Source organism: Lagenorhynchus albirostris, chromosome 1, assembly GCF_949774975.1.
Source record: "Lagenorhynchus albirostris chromosome 1, mLagAlb1.1, whole genome shotgun sequence".
Classification (NCBI taxonomy): domain Eukaryota; kingdom Metazoa; phylum Chordata; class Mammalia; order Artiodactyla; family Delphinidae; genus Lagenorhynchus; species Lagenorhynchus albirostris.
In genome coordinates this window covers 23,365,956-23,386,941 of record NC_083095.1, presented here as the reverse complement: position 1 = coordinate 23,386,941, position 20,986 = coordinate 23,365,956, and the positions used below count along the sequence as shown (strand labels likewise).

The window sequence follows — 20,986 nt, the reverse complement described above, 5'->3', positions numbered from 1 at the left end:
CAAGTGTCTTGCAGATGCATGGGAGCCCCGGAGACTGAGATATACATTGGGTTGCAATGCTATTCTCTTCTTTCATTCCATCTAATGTAATAAACTCAAGTCCTGGCATCAGAGTGATGTGTGCTGGCTTTTAGAGTCCCAAGCCTTTAACATGTTCATGATTCACTCCACAGAACTAGATACACTTTCAGAAAGAAAATGTCATATCATTATAATTTTAATAACTTTACAACCTCGCTCCATCCTCTCTGTTACCAGCCTATTCCTAGCCACCATCATCTTTTGCCAGAAGCCTCTAATTTATTTCTCTGTATCTGCAGCCGCCCACCTTCAAACAGTGTTATGTTGAATTGATTTTAGTATCTAAAGTAGCCTTAATGCATCTGAGATAGATTGGTTTATGCCTAAATAGGATGAATTTTTATATATTTTGTCTTATTAGAAATGTGCTCTATTTGTCAGTAATAGTTGAATGAGTCGGTACAGGCTCCCCATTTGACTTTCCCACTCCTATTTGAGTTACTCTGACCATGTTAACATAAACCATTGATCAAAAACTAAAGAAAAAAACCATGGGGGCTTCCCTGGTGGCGCCGTGGTTGAGAGTCCGCCTGCCGAAGCAGGGAACGCGGACTCGTGCCCCGGTCTGGGAAGATCCCACATGCCACGGAGCGGCTGGGCCCGTGAGCCATGGCTGCTGGGCCTGCGTGTCTGGAGCCTGTGCTCCGCAACGGGAGAGGCCACAGCAGTGAGAGGCCCGCGTACCGCAAAAAAAAAAAAGAAAAAAATCATGGCCAGCTAAATAGTGCAAGATTTTATAACAGGGGTCAGCAAACTTTTTCTGTGAAGGGCCAGACAGATATTTTAGGCTTATAGGCCACGTGATCTCTGTTGCAACTGCTCAGCTCTGCTGTTGTAGTGCTACAGCAGCCAAAAACAATATAGAAATGAACGAGCACAGCTGTGTCCCAATAAAACTTTATTTACATGAACAGGCAACAGCCAAATTTGGCCGTAGTTGCTGATCTCTGCTTCAGGCCATTCTGCCTTCTGCGTCTTTCGCATACCCATTCTCCAAAGGCATCATAAAAAAATGCAGTCATCTACATTGTATTTTCTGGTAATCCCAAAGCACTAAATCTCTCAGTTCTGAAATGTGTATACTATTTTTTTTCTCTTTGGTTAGAAAATGGTATAGAGTTTAGCCTGGGAATTCATCTATAGGAATGACTGAGAATGCCTTGCTTATTAAACTAAGAATTCTTGGTTGAGGTTTATTATTCACCTAGGTCCATTCTCCCTGAAGCCATAACGTTAACTCAGTCTGTCACTTGAAAGATAGGCAAATAGTAAAGCATTTTGGAGAATCACTGAAGGTTTCCTTACCGCCACAGAATAGGTCTTGAAAGGTTATGAGCTGTTTGCTGGTCTGTCTTCCCGTGGGAGCTGCTGCTCTTCCTTGGACTGGAATATCTAGTTCCAGGACAGGGAGTTTCTACTTTGAAGCCCACTCAGAACTGATTATACCTCTTCATGGAAACTGACTAGAATGACCTAGTCTGTAGTGAAGGGTCAAGGGACTAAATTGGGTTTGGAATTATCAACTAATGTCATTGTGCCCGGGGAGATGTACTGGGAGGCTTTCCTAGGGAAGTACCAATGAGTGATAAGAGAAAGGGGTTAGCAAGAGCAGACAGGGAAGATACCACAGGACATGTATTGTAGACCCGCCACTTTCTGGCTGCGTGAGCTTGCTTTGCCAAGTTTACCTCTGTAAAAAGGGCACTTGAATAGAACATAGAGTAGGAGCAAGTCAGATTATCCACCCATACTCGTTGCTCACCCTGTGTTCTGAGGGCCAGACGAGTTTAGACCAGATATTCAAAATTCACATATATGTACACACGGGCATGCCCTCAGGTACACGTGTGTATTGTATGTGTTGTGTTTGTGTTGTGTGCATGAATACATTCCTCATAGAAGGAGTATTGTGAGCAATGAATTAGACTATATATGTAGATGTTTATAGATCAGTTTCCGTCATGCAATGCATGCCTTATGGGTGTTTGCTGTGTGACTGAAGTTTTGTACTCCCTACTGCAGAGTTTCCAATAGTGACACTATGCATACTATAGGGCAGGTATTTCTTGCTGGGTATTGTTGGATACTGAGCAACATTTCTGGCCTATACCCCCTAGAGACCATTAGCGCCCCAACCCTAGTTATGACAAGCAAAAATGTCTCCAGGCATTGCCAAATGTCCCTGGGTACCAAATCACCCCAGTTGAAACCATAGCCCTAGTGGAACCAAAACATGAATATAAGGAATTCATTCCCAGACTTTAGCAAGTATCTAAATCACCAGGAGAGCTTGTGAACATACGGATTGCTGGGTCCCACTCCAGGGTTTCTGATTCAGAGTCTGGTTTTAGATCCAAGAATTTACATTTCAAATGAGTTCCTAAGTGATGCTGATGCTGATGCTGCTTCCAGGACCACAAGTGTGTAAGTGTGTAAGTGTGTAGGTAAGACGTAAGACACTCTGCTTTCACGCTGTGTGTGCGCGTGCACACAGTGTGCATACGTGCCAGGTGGGCATGGGGGTGGGGGGACAAGCCATTTTGAGATGCATTTTCTCGGTGAAAAATTTTTGTCTACATTTTTTAAAAAGCAAAAACGTGATTATTCCATCAACTTATGCTCTCTGTAAAATTCAACAGTATAGAAACTCACAAAGTTAGTTTCTGTTGCCGCTAGACCCCACTTTACGTCCCAGATAGTGCACGTAGTACCAATTTGGTATTATCCTTCCAGACGTTCTTCCCTTTCTCCTTCCCTCCCCCCACCCTCTCTCTCTCTCTCTCTCTCTCTCTGTATCTATGTATAAATATATATATATATATATATGTATATGTACGTGTATGTATAATTTTTTGAAAAATAGAACTGGGATTATAATGTAAAAAAAAAAGATGTAAGATATTCTGGAAGAATTCTTGGTGATTTAAAAAGTGCTTCCTAATTTTGAGGATTTTGATGTTACTGTGAGCACAGGGCTTAAGGTCTCTTTATTAAGGCCATTGGGTGGTTCTTCACAGCTGTGGCAGAGATTTGGGGAACAAGCAAGGCATTTATGGGAGATGTTCAGTCTGTCCTGGGTTTTAGTCAGCACTGCCCTGCCAGCTGTCACCTGAATCCTGCCAGGAGACTGCTCCAGGCCCTGGTGAAACACTGGGACTCCTACAGAAATGAACTTTTAATTTTCACTTTATAGTCAGACTTAACTACCAAATGAGGCAGTGTGACATTGGGGTCTGTCAATATGAAATGCATGTTCAGAGTGGATTTGAAGGACTTGATGACTCAGGATGCCGGTGTGTAACCGGTGATTGTTAGAGCCCTGGCTCTGACTTGCATCTTATTTACTTGCACCAGCTGTCTCATCCTTCCTTGATTTCCCTCCTTGGGTCAGAGTTCCTGTTGTCCTGAGCTGTCATCCATGCTCTCTCTCTCTCTTTTTTCTTTTCTGGGAGTTAGAGATGGAACTGTCTTGAGCTATTTATCAGTCTTATCTCTCCTGACCCTCTGTTAGTCTTTCGGCCTGTGGATCTAATCCACTTTAATTGATTGATCTCGTGCAACCAGACATCAGGAAAACAACAGGAGAAGCACAACTGCAGCTGGGGGGGAAGATGGATACAATTTTGCTGGGTGGGCACAAAGGTCATAGAGACCTGTGCAGATTTAGGAAAATAGAATTTATTTCCAAGCCATTTAACATGAATTTTCTAGGGACAGTCTGTACGGATTCTGGAGTTGATGATCTTGAATGGGAGACAGTCATTTCAAATACACAGAGAAGTACGGTGTAGGGTGTGTGCAAAAGCCTCTGACTCACCCATCATCCGTCATACTATTTCTTACCCAGTTATCTTCACTATCTTTACTATTATCACCATCTTCACCCCCACCATTAACATTATGTTTATATCAACCTTTGAGCAGCACTTCATAATTTGCCAAGAATTTATTCATTTCTCTTAAGTACCATTCAACACAGGCATTATTATTATTGTTGTCTTTGTATTGTTATACCGACAGTTGAGACCTGTTCCAGATCATCTGGGCAACAAGATACAGAGCCTTGACTGGGCTCAGGTCTTCTGCTTCTAGATCTTAAAGGCTCTAGGACCCAGAGCAGACATTTTCTTCTTCCCTCCCTGCCCTTCCTGCCACACACACAGCCACATTTAAACTCCTCGAAGGAAGGAGACTGGGTCATTGTCATGGGATGACAGTGGAAGTCCAAACTCTCGCCGTTGCACAGGTTGGAGCCTTGTCAGTTTGAGTGATCCTGGATAGGATTATTCTCTATCTTGGACTTCTTGAGGGAGAGACCTGGTCTCAAATCCCTTCATAGCACATGGCTTTGCACACCAGAAGTGCACACTCACTGCTTATTATCTAACAGTTGTCTTGGGTCTAGAACAAGGAGATTATAATATTGAAAGAATGTATTTATGATCTTCACTGAAAGATAATTAATAGCCACGTAAAGAACCCATACATGATCTAATAAATGCAGGGTGTTTTATCCTAGTGAACTCGAATAAAATCCTCCTATAGTCAAAATTATCTGATGAATCAAGTAAATTGTACCTTATCTTTTTGTATTTTACAAATTGCATATATAAAGCATAATGAGACTATATGTTTTGCCCAAGATTTATTGCAAAAAAAATTCTCAGTACAAATGACCAATTCACTGCTTTATCCCAGACTGTTCAAATCCTAGTTAGCCTCCCATGGTATAAAAGCATATTAGCACAGTTTTTTCTATCACAACCACATATTATAATTTATATTCATTCATTCACTTATCCATTAATTTAACAAGTGTTTGCTGAGCACCTGTTAGGATCCCTACATTTGAAATACACACAAATAGTTTAGGCAGAGAAGTTAGGCAGGTTATACAGATGTAAAGTATGTAATATGTAATACATATACCATTTTCTATAAATAACTCAGTTGCAACTTGAATACGTATGATGGAAACATAACAAGGTGGAAAACCCATGGGTTTTAAAGTCAGACAGACCTGTATTCTAATATTAAATATATATTTTAGTACTCGTGCGAATTCTCAATTGTCTGAGTCTTGATCTTTTTAACCTATAAAATTTGGAGGGGGGATTGGAACCAAGATGGCAGAGTAGAAGGATGTGCTCTCACTCCCTCTTGCTAGATCACCAGAATCACAACTAGCTGCTGGACAATCAGCGACAGAAAGACACCAGAACTCATCAAAATGGTACCCCACATCCAAAGACAAAGGAGAAGCCACAATGAGATGGTAGGAGGGGCACAATCAAAGTAAAGTCAAATCCCATAACTGCTGGGTGGGTGACTCACAGTCTGGAGAACACTTATACCACAGAAGTCCAACCACTGGAGTGGAGGTTCTGAGCCCCATGTCAGGCTTCCCAACCTGGGGGTCCAGCAATGGGAGGAGGAATTCCTAGAGAATCATACTTTGAAGGCTAGAGGGATTTGATTGTAGGACTTCGACAGGACTGGGAGAAACAGAGACTCCACTCTTGGAGGGCACACACAAAGTAGTGTGTGCATTGGGACCCAGGGGCAGAGGCAGTGACCCCAGGGGAGACTGAAACAGACCTACCTGCTGGTGTTGGACAGTCTCCTGCAGAGGCGGGGGCTGGCTGTGGATCACCTTGGGGACGAGGACACTGGCAGGAGAAGTTCTGGGAAGTACTCCTTGGTGTGAGCCCTCCCAGAGTGTGTCATTAGCCCCACCAAAGAGCCGAGGTAGGCTCCAGTGTTGGGTTGCCTCCGGCCAAACAACCAAAAGGGAGGGAACCCAGGCCCACCCATCAGCAGTCAAGCGGATTAAAGTTTTACTGAGCTCCCCCCACCATAGCAACAGTCAGCTCTACCCACCACCAGTCCCTCCCATCAGGAAACTTGCATAAGCCTCTTAGATAGCCTCATCCAGCAGAGGGCAAACAGCAGAAGCAAGAAGAACTACAGTCCTGCAGCCTGTGGAACAAAACCACATTCACAGAAAGATAGACAAGATGAAAAGACAGAGGGCTATGTACCAGATAAAGGAACAAGATAAAACCCCAGAAAAACAACTAAATGAAGTGGAGATAGGCAACCTGTCAGAAAAAGAATTCAGAATAATGATAGTGAAGATAATCCAGGACCTCGGAAAAAGAATGGAGGCAAAGATTGAGAAGATGCAAGAAATATTTGACGAAGATCAAGAAGAATTAAAGAACAAACAAACAGAGATGAACAATACAATAACTGAAATGAAAACTGCACTAGAAGGAATCAATAGCAGAATACCTGAGGCAGAAGAACGGATAAGTGACCTGGAAGACATAATGGTGGAATTCCCTGCTGCGGAACACAATAAAGAAAAAAGAATGAAAAGAAATGAAGACAGCCTACGAGACCTCGGGGACAACATTAAATGCAACAACATTCACATTATAGGGGTCTCAGAAGGAAAAGAGAGAGAGAAAGGACCAGAGAAAATATTTGAAGAGATTATAGTCGAAAACTTCCCTAACATGGGAAAGGAAATAGCCACCCAAGTCCAAGAAGCACACAAAGTCCAATACAGGATAAACCCAAGGAGAAACACACCGAGACACATAGTAATCAATTGGAAAAAATTAAAGACAAAGAAAAATTATTGAAAGCAGCAAGGGAAGAACAACAAATAACATACAAGGAAATTCTCATAAGGTTAACAGCTGATTTCTCAGCAGAAACTCTACAAGCCAGGATGGAGTGGCATGATATACTTAAAGTGATGAAAGGGAAGAACCTACAACCAAGATTAGTCTACCTGGCAAGGATCTCATTCAGATTCGATGGAGAACACAAAAGCTTTACAGACAAGCAAAAGGTAAGAGAATTCAGCACCACCAAACCAGCTCTACAAAAAATGCTAAAGGAACTTCTCTAAGTGGGAAACACAAGACAAGAAAAGGACCTACAAAAACAAACCCAAAACAATTAAGAAAATGCTCATAGGAACACACATATCGATAATTACCTTAACCATGAATGGATTAAATGCTCCAACCAAAAGACACAGGCTTGCTGAATGGATACAAAAACAAGACCCATATATATACTGTCTACAAGAGACCCACTTCAGACCCAGGGACACACAGATTGAGAGTGAGGGGATGGAAAAAGGTATTCCATGCAAATGGAAATCAAAAGAAAGCTGGAGTAGCGATACTTGTATCAGATAAAATAGACTTTAAAATAAACACTGTTACAAGAGATAAGGAGGGACACTACATAACGATCAAAGGATCAATGCAAGAAGAAGATATAACAATTATAAATATATATGCACCCAACATAGGAGCACCTCAATACACAAGGCAACTGCTAACAACTATAAAAGAGGAAATCGACAGTAACACAATAATCGTTCAGGACTTTAACACCTCACTTACACCAATTGACAGATCATCCAAAATGAAAATAAATAAGGAAACAGAAACTTTCAATGACACAATAGACTAGGTAGATTTAATTGATATTTATAGCACATTCCATCGAAAAACAGCAGATTACACTTTCTTCTCAAGTGCGCACAGAATATTCTCCAGGATAGATCACATCTTGGGTCACAAATCAAGCTTCAGTAAATTTAAGAAAACTGAAATCATATCAAGCATCATTTCTGACCACAACGCTATGAGATTAGAAGTCAATTACAGGGAAAAAAACGTAGAAAACATAAACACATGGAGGCTAAAAAATATGTTACTAAATAACCAAGAGATCCCTGAAGAAATCAAAGAGGAAATCAAAAAACACCTAGAGATAAATGACAATGAACCCCCGATGATCCAAAACCTATGGGATGCAGCAAAAGCAGTTCTAAGAGGGAAGTTTATAGCTATACAAGCCTACCTCATGAAACAAGAAAAATCTCAAATAAACAATCTAACCTTACACCTAAAGGAACTAGAGAAAGAAGAACAAACAAAACCCAAAGTTAGCGGAAGGAAAGAAATCATAAAGATCAGAGCAGAAATAAATGAAATAGAAACAAAGAAAACAATAGCAAAGATCAATAAAACTAAAAGCTGCTTCTTTGAGAAGATAAACAAAATTGATAAACCATTAGCCAGACTCATCAAGAAAAAGAGGGAGAGGACTCAAATCAATAAAATTAGAAATGAAAAAGGAGAAGTTACAACAGACACCACAGAAATACAAAGCATCCTAAGAGACTACTACAAGCAACTCTATGCCAATAAAATGGACAACCTGGAAGAAATGAACAAATTCTTAGAAAGGTATAACCTTCCAAGACTGAATCATGAAGAATTAGAAAATATGAACAGACCAATCACAAATAATGAAACTGAAACTATGATTAAAAACCTTCCAACAAAGAAAAGTCCAGGACCAGATGGCTTCACAGTTGAATTCTATCAAACATTTAGAGAGGAGCTAATACCCATCCTTCTCAAACTCTTCCAAAAAATTGCAGAGGAAGGAACACTCCCAAACTCATTCTATGAGGCCACCATCACCCTGATACCAAAACCAGACAAAGATACTACAAAAAAAGAAAAGTACAGACCAATATCACTGATGAATATAGATGCAAAAATCCTCAACAAAGTACTAGCAAACAGAATCCAACAACACATTAAAAGAATCATACACCATAATCAAGTGAGATTTATCCCAGGGATGCAAGGATTCTTCAATATACACAAATCAATCAATGTGATACACAGTCTTAATAAACTGAAGAATAAAAACCATATGATCATCTTTTGATGCAGAAAAAGCTTTTGATGCAGAAAAGATGCAGAAAATAGATGCAGAAAAAGCTTTTGACAAAATTCAACACCCATTTATGATAAAAACTCGCCAGAAAGTGGGCATAGAGGGAACTTACCTCAACATAATAAAGGCCATATATAACAAACCCAGAGCAAACATTCTCAGTGGTGAAAAACTGAAAGCATTTCCTCTAAGATCAGGAACAAGACAAGGTTGTCCACTCTTGCCATTATTTTTCAACATAGTTTTGGAAGTCCTAGCCACAGCAATCAGAGAAGAAAAAGAAATAAAAGGAATACAAATTGGAAAAGAAGAAGTAAAACTGTCACTGTTCGCAGATGACATGATATACATAGAGAATCCTAAAGATGCCACCAGAAAACTACTAGAGCTAATCAATGAATTTGGTAAAGTTACAGGATACAAAATTAATGCAAAGAAATCTCTTGCATTCCTATACACTAATGATGAAAAATCTGAAAGAGAAATTAAGGAAACACTCACATTTACCTTTGCAACAAAAAGAATAAAATACCTAGGAATAAACCTACCTGGATAGACAAAAGACCTGTATGCAGAAAACTATAAGACACTGATGAAAGAAATTAAAGATGATACCAACAGATGGAGAGACATACTATGTTCTTGGATTGGAAGAATCAATATTGTGAAAATGACTATACTACCCAAAGCAATCTACAGATTCAATGCAATCCTTATCAAATTACCAATGGCAGGCTTCCCTGGTGGTGCAGTGGTTGAGAGTCTGCCTGCCGATGCAGGGGACGCAGGTTCGTGCCCCAGTCTGGGAAGATCCCACATGCCGCGGAGCGGCTGGGCCAGTGAGCTATGGCCGCTGTGCCTGAGTGTCCGGAGCCTGTGTTCTGCAACGGGAGAGCTCACAACAGTGAGAGGACTGTGTACCGCAAAAAAAAAAAAATAAAAGAAAGAAAGAAAATTACCAATGGCATTTTTTACAGAACTAGAACAAAAAATCTTAAAATTTGTATGGACACAAAAGACCCCAAATAGCCAAAGCAGTCTTGAGGGAAAAAAACAGAGCTGGAGGAATCAGACTCCCTGACTTCAGACTATACTACAAAGCTACAGTAATCAAGACAATATGGTACTGGCACAAAAACAGAAGCATAGATCAATGGAACAGGATAGAAACCCCAGAGATAAACCCACGCACCTATGGTCAACTAATCTATGACAAAGGAGGCAAAGATATACAATGGAGAAAAGACAGTCTCTTCAATAAGTGGTGCTGGGAAAACTGGACAGCTACATGAAAAAGAATGAAATTAGAATACTCCCTAACACCATACGCAAAAATGAACTCAAAATGGATTACAGACCCAAATATAAGACCGGACACTATAAAACTCTTAGAGGAAAACACAGGGAGAACACTCTTTGACATAAATCACAGCAAGATCTTTTTTGATCCACCTCCTAGAGTAATGGAAATAAAAACAAAAATAAATGGGACCTAATGAAATTTCAAAGCTTTTGCACAGCAAAGGAAACCATAAACAAGACGAATATACGACCCTCAGAATGGGAGAAAATATTTGCAAACGAATCAACGGACAACAAAGTATACAAACAGCTCATGCAGCTCAATATTAAAAAAACAAACAACCAATCCAAAAATGGGCAGAAGACCTAAATAAACATTTCTCCAAAGAAGACATGCAGATGGCCAAGAAGCACATGAAAAGCTGCTCAACATCACTAATTAGTAGAGAAATGCACATCAGAACTACAATGACGTATCACCTCACACCAGTAAGAATGGGCATCATCAGGAAATCTACAAACAACAAATGCTGGAGAGGATGTGGAGAAAAGGGAACCCTCTTGCACTGTGAGTGGGCATGTAAATTGATACAGACACTATGGAGAACAGTATGGAGGTTCCTTAAAAAACTAAAAATAGAATTACCATATGATCCAGCAATCCCACTACTGGGCATATACCCAGAGAAAACCATAATTCAAAAAGACACATGCACCCCAATGTTCATTGCAGTACTACTTACAATAGCCAGGCCATGGAAGCAACCTAAATGCCCACAACAGACAAATGGATAAAGAAGATGTGGTATATATATGCAATGGAATATTACTCAGCCATAAAAAGGAACGAAATGGGGTCATTTGTAGAGATATGGATGGACCTAGAGACTGTCATACATAGTGAAGTAAGTCAGAAAGAGAAAAACAAATATCATATACTAACGCATATATGTGGAACCTAGAAAAATGGTACAGATGAACTGGTTTGCAGGGCAGAAACTGAGACACAGATGTAGAGAACAAACGTATGGACACCAAGGGGGGAAAGCGGTGGGGGGTGGGGGTGATGGTGTGATGAATTGGGAGATTGGGTTTGACATGTATACACTGATGTGTATAAAATAGATGACTAATAAGAACCTGCTGTATAAAAAAATTAAGTTAAATTTAAAAATTAAAAAAAAAAATGTAGGTAAAATTCAATTTTTATACTAAATTGTTAGGCTATGTCTTACAATGAAAAGATAGAACAAATCTAATTTTTTATCGTTTTACCTGGAACTCTGAACACGAGAGTATAATGAAGTATTTTAAGTGGAATAAACCTTCCAGATCAACTAACTTAGCAGTTCTCAAATCTTTTGGTCTTAAGACCCCTTTAAACTTAAAAAAATGATAAGCCCAAAGAGCTTTTGTTAACGTGAGTTATATCTAGTGATGTTTACCCTGTTAGAAATTAAAACCATGAAACATTTAAAGTAGCTGTTTATTAATCCATTTAGAAATGAGTAATAAGCCCAATTCATGTTCACATAAATAACAATTTTTGAAAAACAGTATTTTAAAAATTACTGCTAATGGCATTTTTTTACATCTTTGCAAATCTCTTTCATGTCTGGCTTAATAAAATATAGCTGGATTCTCCTAAATGCTTCTACATTCAAAAAAGAAAAACATTTTAAGGGTAATTGTGGGAATTTGAAAATTATTCTGTTAAAAATACTTGTTGAGCACCTACTCCATCATCTAGATAGTCTGGGTTATGCTGCAGTAACAAACAGCTTCAAATACCAATATTTGGTGGCATAAAGCAACCAAGCTTTGTTTCTCGTGTTTTCCATGTCGATTGTAGTGTGGCTTGTCGTCATTCTCCCTCAATGACCCAGATTGACAAAGAAGTCACTACTAGGAATTTGCTGAGTGCAGTGGTTCAGAGCAAATGGGAGAATTCTGGCAGGCCTCAAACCAGCAATTAAACGGATGGCTCAGTAGTAACACCTGATTTTATTGGTCAACACTGGTCCATTGGCCCTACCCATCACAAGCGGACCCAGAATTTCTCTCTCCTATGAGCCCATAATGGAGGAGAACTACCAAAATGTGGTAAACAGTGCCACTGATCACTTTATTTACTATAAGCCAGACTCTGAAATGAGTATGGCAGACCTGATGGTGTCTGGCCCCCAAGCAGGCTCACATTCATGTTGTTATTGTTTTACCACCTAGCACTGAACTCACAAATTCTGTGTGAAGCCTAGAAGTTAAGATATTGAGAACTGCTTCCTTTGCATAGCATCCTGGCACACATTTGAGAGCCCCAGTTCTGTTTCTGTCAGCTGCAATTTTCTGAAATAGCAGATGGTGCATTTTGCCTTCCCCTGGGGCGCTCTGGAATGAATGAAGAGATCGCCTTCAGGGAGTTCTTTATTCCTGAGGATATTTCTTGCCCCTGTGCATTTCTGCTCCCGAAATCTGACCCTGGTGTTGGTAGCATCTCTTGGGTCACGTCCATAGCAATCAGTGCTGTTTGGCTGATGGAGGGTCAGAAAGGTGGAGCTGGACTAATTTGAGAGACCATGTGGGCTCATAAAGAGTCATTACTGATAAAGAATGACTTACTGGCTATTTAAAGACAGCCATTTTCTGTACTGTTCAGTATTTCCCTGAATGCACTTGAGGATTCTTTGGTAATGTCTTCTGATTTACCACTTGTCTTTGTTTTTAACATCAAGGAGTAACATAGATTGAAGTGATTGCCTTGGTAGCAACTTTAGTGGTGAAGGGTATGGAGTTATTAAAATGTATAGTCATGCCGTTTTTGCACCTACACTTTTGCTTATCTCGGAGAGGCTTATAAAAGGCACCAAGGAATGTGGAGAGAGAGCAACTACCGAATCGTGGCAGGAAATCAACCGTGCAAATGTTGGTTTTTTTAGTGTTCTATTTGCTAAAATGTACATTTATTTTTACAATATTTCTTAATGACAGTGTTGCCAAGCCAACCAGTCCTTGGCTCATACCACTAGTGTCACCTGCACTAATGGCGGGGGGGGGGAAGAAAGAGAAGAGGTGACTTACAATTATTGAGGTCCCAAAATATTGAGGTCCCAAAATATGCACAGCTTTGTGCCAGGTGCTTCACACATATGTGTTCTCCTAAAATCCTCACTGCCATTTGCCTTTCTCCCTCCACATGATCCTTTATAAAAGAAACACCAGAAGTTAAACAACCTGCCCCAGGTCATGCAGCTTTAAGAATCAGAGGTATTATTTGAACCAAGATATGCTAAAACCCATGTTTATCATATGGAACCAGTGAACTTCTCCAGCAATCACAGTGTTTTAAATAGTCAAATGATTGGATGGTTTCCTTCTCTTGAGCTCATGTATACCTAATACTGGTATAAAATTTTATTATTCATAAAGTACTGTCATGTTAATTATAACATTTCAGCCTTATAACAGCCCTCCAAAGTATGTAAAGCTAGTATCCTATCCCCATAATATATTATCAAGAAATGGGTTCAGAAAAGTTAAGTAACTTGCCCCAGGTTAGTCAGGGCTGACTCCAAAGCCAGTGCTTTTTATCCTTCACATCATCTCTGCTCTGGACACATGAGCCAGCACACTTTATTTTCATGGCAGCTGAGCATGATGGATTCAAGCCTGGGCAACTGTTTGGGTATTTGTCACAAAGCTTATAATAAACTGAGACAAAGCAGTTAGCCACAGATTATAATGCCACTGTGGTCCCATGACAAATGACAAGGAGGTTGCAGTAATGAAATCTCATTAGAGATTTCATTACTGCGAGTGAAAAGACCACATCTGAGGTCCAGCACAGGCACATTTACCACTGCAGGAAACACAATGAAACATCTGAGTAAGGGTCTCCACTGACATTGGCAACGTGCTAGCAGGATTAAGAAGACCTCCCCAAAACAGTGATTGCAATAGCAAATGTGTGGCGCCTAAGATAAGGACCAAATATTTATTCTGGCAGAGATTAAATCTTCTCTTTTCCTGAATCTATTATGGATCTTGCAGAAAATCTGCCCAAGAATATATCTCACTGATCAGCCTACTCTGTGAGCCAGAACTGTACTTTGCCACTGCTGCTGCTGAAAAGCTGCAGAAGGCTGGTCTAAAGGTCTCCTCTCCATCCATGATTAATTAGTGACTGAGGTGAATTGAATCACTAGCAGTCCTTTACATGCATCCAGGATTTATACAGTGGTTTCTCATTGAGGAACAGTGATGCAATAAACAGTCCACATTTGTGGGGTGGGCAGAGGAGTAATGGTGTCTGCAGTCATGGTTTTTTCACTCCTCCAGTCCTTCAATTCTGCTAAAAAGATTATGACTCAGGTTATTATAGCCTTGCTTATTTAGGCACGAGGGTGATTAGGTACCAACACACACACACACACACACACACACACACACACACACATCCTTAGAAGTGCATGCCAACTCTTTAAGAGAAAGCAGAAAAGTCATATTGTCATTTCTGCATTCCCAGAGAATTAAGGAGAAAGAATAAAATGGATCATAATATTATTAATTATGGGCATGAAAGATGTGGAAGAACCGACCATCAGGTTCACTTATCCATGCATCATGTTTTAATAGTAGGTATTTTGTTTAGTGCTGGAGGTGCAGAGATAGGAAAACAAAACAAAACAAAGCTGAGAACACAGTGTCTCAATAAACAGCGATTTAAGAAATCCTGTTTCTTAGAAACTTAAGAAAATGAGTATGTTTAGTCACCATTTGGGGAGGCACCTGAATTGCTTCTCCCAGAGAACGGAACATGGGTATTGCAGACACCATTTTACATTGTGTGCTGTGCTATCAGGGTACAAAGGAAGCAATGATGTCCACCCTGTATCTCAGCATCCCTGCATGCTGAAATCAGCCTCTTTTGATCAGCCTAGATTCCTACTTTTTACGATTAAGGCTCCTAGGTCCTTATTCATCCTTTTATTGGGCACAAGATGTGTTCACATAACTAAAGGAAAATTGGCTAGTTAAGGAAAGCCTGTCTTTTGGAAAAATAAGTGAAGTCTAGCAAACTATATGGAAACCAGTACCTAAAATCTCACGAGAAGTCTCAATTTATTGACTTTAAGCATAGTGAGTGCTTAATGAATAGTGTATTTATGTATTGAATGAATGAATGGATGAACCAAAGTTACTAAACTTGAGATTCAGTGAAGTCTTTCCTATGTCTTAGTTTGTGTGGATTCTGGACTTCTTTTCCCATATCCTCCTCCTTCCTTTCCTCCCCTGCTTCCTCCTTCTCCTTCTTCTTGAATAGAAGGAAATAGAGGATGACAGAGACGATGTGGACAAATACTGTGACTCAGTCTTGTAGAACATCAGAATCACAACTAAATTTTATTGTTTTTGAAAGTCCAACCGTTTGCCAATAAGCCAGACTCTTAGAGAAATGGAGAAAGATGTTTCTTTTCTCTCCTTGCCCATTTCCTGACACCCTGCGTGCTGATACCTTTCAGAGAGGTTGTGAGAGACTGATTATATCTGATCCGTGAGGTTACTTTCATTTTGTGTCTTCTTCTGAATACTAATTCCAACTCTTAGCCATAGGTTATTAAAGGAGAAGAGTAAGAGTTTTAATAACATCGTTATTTATATTTCAGTGTTTCTGGGCACTTCCCAGGGTGTGGATGTGTCACCACCACCACCGTCACCTTCGTTGCCCTAATGTTACTCTTCTGGAATTCATTGTGTTTTCCCTCCCAGAAGTCTATGTAGGGCCCCAGAGGTTCTTTTCTGCTGTGTAACATAAAGCTATAGCACTGAATATGACCTCCTTCTTTGGCTTAACCTGAGGACTAGGGCTACAAGTGTGGGAAGGGCGCCAGCTTCTGACTTGGAAAACCCCAGTTCAGTTTCGCTGGGCCCCACTGAGGATACATTTCCTATGTCCTTTATACCTACAGAAAGTATCACCAAGAGTAAGTCTATAGTGCTAGCTGCTATGGTTTGGGCTCCTAACCATTCTGTACCCCTCCTCTTGGCCTTGTTTGCCCCCCAGAGTGCAAGCAGGCTTGCATTTCCTCTTTAATCCTAAATCTGAATTGTGAAGAAACCTACAATTCAGTGTCTGATTAGCCTCTTCTAGAAAACATGCCTAATTCATCTCACAGAACCTTGCAGTGTCATTACTCACTTGTTAGGTAGTTCTGTGGTTCCAGCTTTGATATCTGTTGAGGGCAATCCAATGATGTAACCTGTGCAGTGCAGCCTCTGAGAGCAATTTGGGTGGTTTTGTATCATTGGCTTTTATGTTCAGGATGAAAGCCCACGGGGAAATGTAGGATACTATTATTAACTTCAAGCCGACAGCTCTCTCTGGGTACCTACAGATTCATTGTTAGTTGGAGGATCAACTTTAAAGGGAGAAAACCTTGTGGTTAGTGATAACTTGCCTTTTGTGTTTCTTTATTATAGGAACAGGGGAAAATTGGAGTTGTCTTCAATATTGGCACAGTTGACATCTCCATCAAAGAGGAGAGGACCCCGGTAAATGATGGCAAATACCACGTGGTGCGCTTTACCAGGAACGGCGGCAACGCCACGCTTCAGGTGGACAACTGGCCAGTGAATGAGCATTATCCCACAGGTACATGTTTTACTCTCAATGACCAGACTCTCTTTTGTTCTCCCATTCTTACTTCTAACTGGTGATTTTCTCATGACTGTCACCACATCATTAAAACACTGAATATTAGGCACACATTCATATTTTTTTGGATGAAAAAAGAAGTGATTTCTTTCGGACTTGGTCCAGTACAGGGAGCTTCTGGAGACTTACTAACTATGCACTGAACACTTACTTTGTCCATCTGATTAATACTGCTGACTGGCTCATACCAAATACAATGATCATGGATTTTCCGGGGCACAGCAAAGGATGAGCAATGGAGGGAAGGGTACACCATCTCTAAAATAAACTATTGTCAGTAATCATGGAATAATCAATATGAGATCTGGGCTCTGTGGTGTGCTTGAACATACAGATGGCCAGAGATGGCAGAAAGACTGTGAAAGGAAGTTTACTAAACTTGAGATGATGAACATCAAGTCAGAGTAACAATGAGAGAAAAACTACGGGTGGAATTCCATTCATTTCGTTGACTTGGCCAGTTTTTGCTCCCTCACTTACACTAGCCTGCCTTGATTTTCAGAGGTTGATCCTAGTAGGCATTTTAATAGCAGGCATGCTGGTGTGGGAGGGAGAGGGGCTGATCATCTGTTGAAATTTTATAGTCAAGGAGCATTCACCAACAAACTCCCAGAGCCAGATGGCCAAATCAAGGACAATGGGGGGAAAGGTTGCCTTCTTTCAAAAGATCATTCAAATAATCCCTTAGCTTTCCCTCTCATCTCTCACTTCTACCAGGAATGAGCCCTGAACCCTGATCATAAGAGTGCCAGGAATGGAAGGGAAAATACTTTAGCTAAAGGCCTTTGCTCCATCATTACATTATCACCTGGTAGATGCAAGAGAATAGCTCAGAATATTGAACTTGTCACTAATGTGGGCATTTATGCTATGTCTAACTCTCTATCTCCTACACTCCAAACGGCCCATCATTTTCTCACTGTTATCTTCTTACTTCCTTTATAGTGAGGTGAGCACAGAGGTAAGGAAGCCGGAAGCACATTTCCAGAAATGTAAGAGCCCTTTAGCTAATAATCATCACACTTGAGAGAAATACGTAAATTTGCCTATTTGTGGCCCAAGAATGTTGAATGACTTGAAGGCTGTGATTATTTTTTCATGCCTAAGTTAGCATTACTTTTCTTTAAATGCCAATTAGAAGTAACTGTGCTACTGGGTTTTTCCTCTGTTAGCCAGGGTCTTCCTATGTCTGCTTTAAGTATTATGGGAGCATTCACAAGGAGCATACAAGACCCCCAAAATACTGAAGCAAGAAGCCCCGCCCACTCATTTATCTACCATCTCAGTCTCTGTACCATATCCAGCTCAGTCTCTGCTGGGAGTCTTTTCACATACTACTCTTAGCACTTCTTAGATTAAGGCACAAAAATGACCGTGTGCATTTATCTTTGAGACTTTGAAGAAAGCCAGAGGTGTTAGCAGCTACTGTGAATTCTCATCATCATCCAAATGCACTAGACACTAATAGACCTGATTTTTAAATGCTTCTTAAACTCTGGGGGATGAGCGATGGGAGGAATCGAAATAGCCTAAAATCTTAAAAACTGTTAACTTGTTCATAAGAAAAATCAATCCCTCTCTATGCATATTATCATTGGCCCTGATACTGTTGCTGTAGGGTCTGTTGTGTTTCTATTAGGAATTTCAAAGATTCTAAATTGATGCTAACCACTTGCCCTGAGCCAATATAGGATTCTGAGTTTGCTGCCAGAAATGAGAAGGCTCTTTAATGGTCATTTTTAAAACCACATATATGTAAGAAAACCAGTGACCCTTGCTGTGTGCCTATCTCTTTGTATGTTTAGTTCCAAATTACGGGTTGCTTCCTATGTTTTCAAAACAGAACAAACCTTTCTTTAATGGCATTGCTTCCCACTGAAAACCATTATTACTAGTAACTGTTGGTAACTGTCATTTGGTAATAATATGTGTTGTTATTACAGGACATGATACAGTAAAGCAGTTATAAGTATGGGCTTTGGAGTCAACTGGCTAGAGTTGGGATCTTGGTGCCATTAGCTATAATTCTGAGGCCCACTAGATTAAGACCTTGAAAGCCCTAAGCACTAAAATATTTGGTGCATGTCCCCACAAATAATTCAAAATATAACAACTATAAACTAAGTATAAGAATTTCTAACAGTTCTGACTTTTCTTCTCTGATGATCACTATAATGCTTGCAAAATATAGCAGATTCTTCCTCCCCACATTCTCATTTGTTACCCTCTCCGCTTTCTTGGTTCTCTAGGTAAGTGCTTATTCCTCCTATTTGGTGATCCAGTTCCAAACCTTAGGCAAGATATTGAACCTCCCAAGTCTCTGTTTCCGAGTCTATACGATGGGATGATGATAATACTTACTTTCTAGGGCTAATGTGAATATGCATGTAAAATACCCAACATAATGCTGGGTCAGTTAAGTCAATACACAATGAACGTTAGCTATGAGGATTACCAAACATTTGAGTAGCATTTTTTGCTATTATATATTCACTCATATAGACTACTTCATTTTGACTATTAAATAGCCTGTAAATTAGGTAGGGTAGGTATTTTTATTCTCCATTTCAAATTTAAAATGAGACCCAGGGAGATATTGTGTTTTTTCTATGAGAGAATAGTCATGAGAGAATAGTAAATGAGGGACAGAACTAGGACCAGAGTCTCCTGTTCCCAGCTAAGCACAATTTCCAATATTGCTCCCATAGCAAATTGGGGGATATTTTGAAAGATGAATAGATAGAAATGAGCATCTTTCTTGTGTCATCTTAGATTTATTCCTTTTCTTAAAGTATCATGTTCCAAAGATCAGTAACCACACAAAGGTGGTTATTGTGAGATGGGGAGTCGAAAATCCTCTTTTAAAAAAGAAAAGTTTTCTTAGCTGGGCTAAAAGACTCATTTGTAATGAGACGAAGCTGTCCTCCTAACAACGATGGCAATGTGCTTCCATGAAGCAACTCAAAGAATACTGAGTATTTAAAGGAGCTGTCACCTTACTCCATTGCCTAGATTGGAAAATGGCTTTGGGAAGTCCAACATTCTAGTTGGACTAGGACTTCCTAGGAGTGGTTCACTTTTTCAGCCTTGGATACCTTATTTTCTCTCCCACCTGCTTCCCTGTGCTACTGAAAGGATCCATTTTGCTAAAGTTAAAGCTCCATTAGAGCAATCTGGCAATATTTATTTAATTTATTTTAAACGATAAGATCAAAATAACCCCTGTATCTAGGTATCAAAAAATAAAGCCACCTGGTCATGCAATCTTGACACAATTTCTGCAAAAATGATGTATCCATTCTTTTTCCAAGCCATTCTGTTTCATCAATAGTGATAAGTCTATAAACCAACAAGAGGAGTTCAGTTGTGCTACTTGTCTATAGCTAACGTTTAAACAGTAGAGAAATATAACTCCTACAGAATAGTCACTTACGTCATCTCACTCAGAAGGCATGCTCTCAGGAAACCGTGTCTGCTCTCCAGGTCCCTGTGCACCAGGATGAGTGGGTCAACTCCAGAACCTTCTCATACTCATTTATAGGATTTTATGTGCCTCTACTGAAACATCCCACTGTGAAGTATTTAGAAACCAGCTGGGCCCATGGCATGTAGCATTGACTTTTTGTGAATCAGGAAGGATCCAAAATGAAAATACTTCTATAGCCATCAGAATCTTGTATCACTTAATTCTGGGAGATATAACTCAAAAGCAGCTTCTTTCTTTGAACCTGAAAATAGAAAGGCTAAGGAACACGAGAGGGAAATAAAAGAAGAATCAGCCCAGAGTTATCCAGGCACTGACAAATGTTCCTTATAAAGCCTCTAATTGCTGTCTTGACACAATGCAGTGGAGGGGACAAGAGGGGGGAGGTGAACGGTGAGTTGAGCATGAGGAATTAATTTTAGCCCCAGCTCTAGGTCCCCTGGGAGGCTGAGCTGACTGGGGCTGTTAAAGATCGTCTCTCTGCTGTGAATAGGTGACTGGTTATGTCATCAGGGCTTTCAGAACACTGAACATGGTACAGGAAGGGGCTTTTTAGGTCAGAGCCAGGCTTCCTGGAAAATGAAGACTGATAAGCAGCTTCAATGTGTAAGACTTTCCATCTTCCC

General features: G+C 40.1%; 1 protein-coding gene across 9 annotated transcripts in view; it reads left to right on the top strand.

Moving 5' to 3' along the window:
- Window positions 1–20,986, top strand: part of NRXN3 (neurexin 3) — a 1,617,293-nt gene that overhangs the window by 1,408,862 nt on the left and 187,445 nt on the right. For all 9 annotated transcript variants that reach the window (XM_060166202.1, XM_060166193.1, XM_060166220.1 and 6 more), the window contains one exon: window positions 16,642–16,813. In XM_060166202.1, the coding sequence (XP_060022185.1) occupies window positions 16,642–16,813 (172 nt within the window). The remainder of the gene's footprint in view (window positions 1–16,641; window positions 16,814–20,986) is intronic.